Source organism: Coregonus clupeaformis, unplaced genomic scaffold (assembly GCF_020615455.1).
Source record: "Coregonus clupeaformis isolate EN_2021a unplaced genomic scaffold, ASM2061545v1 scaf2962, whole genome shotgun sequence".
Taxonomy (NCBI): Eukaryota; Metazoa; Chordata; class Actinopteri; order Salmoniformes; family Salmonidae; genus Coregonus; species Coregonus clupeaformis.
The window spans coordinates 47,501-53,083 of record NW_025536416.1 but is presented as its reverse complement, the minus strand read 5'-3'; the positions used below and the strand labels follow the sequence as shown (position 1 = coordinate 53,083).

At 51.1% G+C, this 5,583-nt stretch overlaps 1 protein-coding gene across 1 annotated transcript in view; it reads right to left on the bottom strand.

Moving 5' to 3' along the window:
* Nucleotides 1-3,100: 3,100 nt before the first annotated feature.
* The window catches only part of LOC123489286 (protein diaphanous homolog 3-like), a gene marked incomplete at its 3' end in the record, with an annotated part of 32,650 nt that continues 30,167 nt past the window's right edge, over nucleotides 3,101-5,583 (bottom strand). The window contains exon 5 of the mRNA XM_045219983.1: nucleotides 3,101-3,230. Coding sequence (XP_045075918.1) covers nucleotides 3,101-3,230 — 130 coding nt within the window. The remainder of the gene's footprint in view (nucleotides 3,231-5,583) is intronic.

Below are 5,583 nucleotides of genomic sequence, written 5' to 3'. Positions count from 1 at the left end.
TCTGTCTACACTCTGCAGGTCGTCAGTGTGTCTCTGTCTCCTACCTCTGCTGGCTCTGTCTCCTACCGCTGCAGGTCGTCAGTGTGTCTCTGTCTCCTACCTCTGCTGGCTCTGTCTACACGCTGTAGGTCGTCAGTGTGTCTCCGTCTCCTACCTCTGCTGGCTCTGTCTACACGCTGCAGGTCGTCAGTGTGTCTCTGTCTCCTACCTCTGCTGGCTCTGTCTCCACGCTGTAGGTCGTCAGTGTGTCTCTGTCTCCTACCTCTGCTGGCTCTGTCTACACGCTGCAGGTCGTCAGTGTGTCTCTGTCTCCTACCTCTGCTGGCTCTGTCTACACGCTGCAGGTCGTCAGTGTGTCTCTGTCTCCTACCTCTGCTGGCTCTGTCTCCACGCTGCAGGTCGTCCAGTGTGTCTCCGTCTCCTACCTCTGCTGGCTCTGTCTACACGCTGCAGGTCGTCAGTGTGTCTCTGTCTCCTACCTCTGCTGGCTCTGTCTCCTACCGCTGCAGGTCGTCAGTGTGTCTCTGTCTCCTACCTCTGCAGGTCGTCAGTGTGTCTCTGTCTCCTACCTCTGCTGGCTCTGTCTACACGCTGCAGGTCGTCAGTGTGTCTCCGTCTCCTACCTCTGCTGGCTCTGTCTCCTACCGCTGCAGGTCGTCAGTGTGTCTCTGTCTCCTACCTCTGCTGGCTCTGTCTACACTCTGCAGGTCGTCAGTGTGTCTCTGTCTCCTACCTCTGCTGGCTCTGTCTCCTACCGCTGCAGGTCGTCAGTGTGTCTCTGTCTCCCTACCTCTGCTGGCTCTGTCTACACGCTGTAGGTCGTCAGTGTGCTCCGTCTCCTACCTCTGCTGGCTCTGTCTACACGCTGCAGGTCGTCAGTGTGTCTCTGTCTCCTACCTCTGCTGGCTCTGTCTCCACGCTGTAGGTCGTCAGTGTGTCTCTGTCTCCCTACCTCTGCTGGCTCTGTCTACACCGCTGCAGGTCGTCAGTGTGTCTCTGTCTCCCACCTCTGCTGGCTCTGTCTACACGCTGCAGGTCGTCAGTGTGTCTCTGTCTCCTACCTCTGCTGGCTCTGTCTCCACGCTGCAGGTCGTCAGTGTGTCTCCGTCTCCTACCTCTGCTGGCTCTGTCTACACGCTGCAGGTCGTCAGTGTGTCTCTGTCTCCTACCTCTGCTGGCTCTGTCTCCTACCGCTGCAGGTCGTCAGTGTGTCTCTGTCTCCTACCTCTGCAGGTCGTCAGTGTGTCTCTGTCTCCTACCTCTGCTGGCTCTGTCTACATGCTGCAGGTCGTCAGTGTGTCTCCGTCTCCTACCTCTGCTGGCTCTGTCTCCTACCTCTGCTGGCTCTGTCTACACGCTGCAGGTCGTCAGTGTGTCTCTGTCTCCTACCTCTGCTGGCTCTGTCTACATGCTGAGGTCGTCAGTGTGTCTCCGTCTCCTACCTCTGCTGGCTCTGTCTCCTACCTCTGCAGGTCGTCAGTGTGTCTCTGTCTCCTACCTCTGCTGGCTCTGTCTACACGCTGCAGGTCGTCAGTGTGTCTCCGTCTCCTACCTCTGCTGGCTCTGTCTCCTACCGCTGCAGGTCGTCAGTGTGTCTCTGTCTCCTACCTCTGCTGGCTCTGTCTACACACTCTTGCAGGTCGTCAGTGTGTCTCTGTCTTCTACCTCTGCTGGCTCTGTCTCCTACCGCTGCAGGTGTCAGTGTGTCTCTGTCTCCTACCTCTGCTGGCTCTGTCTACACGCTGTAGGTCGTCAGTGTGTCTCCGTCTCCTACCTCTGCTGGCTCTGTCTACACGCTGCAGGTCGTCAGTGTGTCTCTGTCTCCTACCTCTGCTGGCTCTGTCTCCACGCTGTAGGTCGTCAGTGTGTCTCTGTCTCCTACCTCTGCTGGCTCTGTCTACATGCTGCAGGTCGTCAGTGTGTCTCCGTCTCCTACCTCTGCTGGCTCTGTCTCCTACCTCTGCAGGTCGTCAGTGTGTCTCTGTCTCCTACCTCTGCTGGCTCTGTCTACACGCTGCAGGTCGTCAGTGTGTCTCCGTCTCCTACCTCTGCTGGCTCTGTCTCCTACCGCTGCAGGTCGTCAGTGTGTCTCTGTCTCCTACCTCTGCTGGCTCTGTCTACACGCTGCAGGTCGTCAGTGTGTCTCTGTCTCCTACCTCTGCTGGCTCTGTCTCCTACCGCTGCAGGTCGTCAGTGTGTCTTTGTCTCCCTACCTCTGCTGGCTCTGTCTACACGCTGCAGGTCGTCAGTGTGTCTCTGTCTCCTACCTCTGCTGGCTCTGTCTCCTACCGCTGCAGGCCGTCAGTGTGTCTCTGTCTCCTACCTCTGCTGGCTCTGTCTACACGCTGCAGGTCGTCAGTGTGTCTCCGTCTCCTACCTCTGCTGGCTCTGTCTCCTACCTCTGCAGGTCGTCAGTGTGTCTCTGTCTCCTACCTCTGCTGGCTCTGTCTACACGCTGCAGGTCGTCAGTGTGTCTTTGTCTCCCTACCTCTGCTGGCTCTGTCTCCTACCGCTGCAGGTCGTCAGTGTGTCTCTGTCTCCTACCTCTGCTGGCTCTGTCTCCTACCTCTGCAGGTCGTCAGTGTGTCTCTGTCTCCTACCTCTGCTGGCTCTGTCTCCTACCTCTGCAGGTCGTCAGTGTGTCTCTGTCTCCTACCTCTGCTGGCTCTGTCTCCTACCTCTGCAGGTCGTCAGTGTGTCTCTGTCTCCTACCTCGGCTGGCTCTGTCTACACGCTGCAGGTCGTCAGTGTGTCTCTGTCTCCTACCTCTGCTGGCTCTGTCTCCTACCGCTGCAGGTCGTCAGTGTGTCTCTGTCTCCTACCTCTGCTGGCTCTGTCTCCTACCTCTGCAGGTCGTCAGTGTGTCTTTGTCTCCTACCTCTGCTGGCTCTGTCTCCTACCGCTGCAGGTCGTCAGTGTGTCTCTGTCTCCTACCTCTGCTGGCTCTGTCTCCTACCGCTGCAGGTCGTCAGTGTGTCTCTGTCTCCTACCTCTGCTGGCTCTGTCTCCTACCGCTGCAGGTCGTCAGTGTGTCTCTGTCTCCTACCTCTGCTGGCTCTGTCTACACGCTGCAGGTCGTCAGTGTGTCTCTGTCTCCTACCTCTGCTGGCTCTGTCTACATGCTGTAGGTCGTCTGAGAACTTGGTGACCTCTGGGAACTCCTCCTCACACACTGCAGCCAGGAAGTGGAGCAACGTTGACTTCTGGTCAGCTGACTTCGTGTCCTTCAGCTGGATTCACAAAAAAAAGAGTTCACACAGTCAGGTGACAATAATACTTTTTTTTCACTCCAGGTGCATTATTCAATAAAATATAACACACAGGCTTCACCCAGACAATGCATAATAATAATATGCCATTTAGCATGCCTTGTTTATTTTAAGAAGCATAGCTTCAAAGCTGTAAAGCAACAACACCTCCACCACGCTGATCCTCAACATGGGTGAGTGCTCAGTCCCCTTCTGTACACCCTGTTCACCCAACACCATCATCAAGTTTGCACTGACACGACGGTGGTAGGCCCTGACCACCAACAGCGATGAGACAACGATGGTCATTGACTTGGTGGTGTACCTTGGGTACATGTTTGAGGTTGTTAGGGGTACCTGTTTGGGGTTGTTAGGGGTACATGTTTGGGGTTGTTAGGGGTACCTGTTTGGGGTTGTTAGGGGTACCTGTTTGGGGTTATTAGGGGTACCTGTTTGAGGTGCTTTGTGGTACCTGCTTGGTGTACTTTGTGTTACCTGTTTGAGGTTGTTTGTGGTAATTTGGGGTACCTGTTTGGGGTACCTGTTTGAGGTTGTTTGGGGTGCTTTGTGGTACCTGCTTGGGGTACTTCGTGTTACCTGTTTGAGGTTGTTTGGGGTACCTCTTTGGGGTATCTGTTTTGAGTACCTGTTTGGGGTACCTGTTTGGAGTACCTGTTTGGAGTACCTGATTGGGTTATCTGTTTGGGGTACCTGTTTGGGGTTGTTAGGGGTACCTGTTTGGGGTACCTGTTTGGGGTATCTGTTTGGGGTACCTGTTTGGGGTACCTGTTTGGGGTATCTGTTTGGGGTACCTGTTTGGGGTATCTGTTTGGGGTATCTGTTTGGGGTACCTGTTTGGGGTATCTGTTTGGGGTACCTGTTTGGGGTATCTGTTTGGGGTACCTGTTTGGGGTGATTAGTATGACCCATAAGGACCTCTGGATGATTGTCCTAAATGGAACCCTATTCAGCGCACTACTTTCGAACAGAGCATTCCCTATGGACCCTGGTCAAAAGTAGTGCACTACATAGTGAATAGGGTTCCATTTGGTCCCCTTATCTTCTGACTCTTGGCTCCTCATAAAGAACTACAGAAGTGGTTTTCATATAGACTAGTTGTTGATGTTGAAAGCTCATAAGTTCAACATATATCAGACAGCCTGCTTCCCTTGGACTACTGTTATCTGCCTTATTTGTATTAATGGAGAGTTTCATCTCTGATTAAACACAAACATTATACACACAAACACAAAATAAGCACACTTTTAACATGTTGCGTTCATGTTCCTCTTGCTTTACATCCTATTTGTTTTTTCTTTATTTCTACCATGTGTTTCTTTATTCCTGGGAACATTACTTTAACCTGTCACAATCATGTGTTTCTTTATTCCTGGGAACATTACTTTAACCTGTCACAATCATGTGTTTCTTTATTCCTGGGAACGTTACTTTAACCTGTCACATTCATGTGTTTCTTTATTCCTGGGAACATTACTTTAACCTGTCACATTCATGTGTTTCTTTATTCCTGGGAACATTACTTTAACCTGTCACATTCATGTTTCTTTATTCCTGGGAACATTACTTTAACCTGTCACATTCATGTGTTTCTTTATTCCTGGGAACATTACTTTAACCTGTCACATTCATGTTTCTTTATTCCTGGGAACATTACTTTAACCTGTCACATTCATGTGTTTCTTTATCACTGGGAACGTTACTTTAACCTGTCACATTCATGTTTATTTATTCCTGGGAACATTACTTTAACCTGTCACATTCATGTTTCTTTATTCCTGGGAACATTACTTTAACCTGTCACATTCATGTTTCTTTATTCCTGGGAACATTACTTTAACCTGTCACATTCATGTGTTTCTTTATTACTGGGAACATTACTTTAATCTGTCACATTCATGTGTTTCTTTATTCCTGGGAACATTACTTAAACCTGTCACAATCATGTTTCTTTATTCCTGGGAACATTACTTTAACCTGTCACATTCATATGTCTGTTCATCACTGTGTCGTGTCTTCCATTCATTGTTCATCCTTTTTTGTCAATTTCTCTCTATCTATCCCTCCCTCTCCCCCCCCCTCCCCTCCCCTCCCTCTCCCCTCCCCCCTCCCTCCCTCCTTCTCTTCTAACCCCTGTGGTGCTGTATCTATCCAGGTGATGCCAGTCCTGTACAACAGGCCTGCCTGCTGATGGGTTTAATAATGGTTGTATTATCTCCTCTAATCAAATGCGTTCTGCTTCCTATTTCCCCAGGTTCTAAAGAAGACGGCGCTCACACAAAGAAAGGTCTGCACCAAAATAGCAGGACGCTAATCA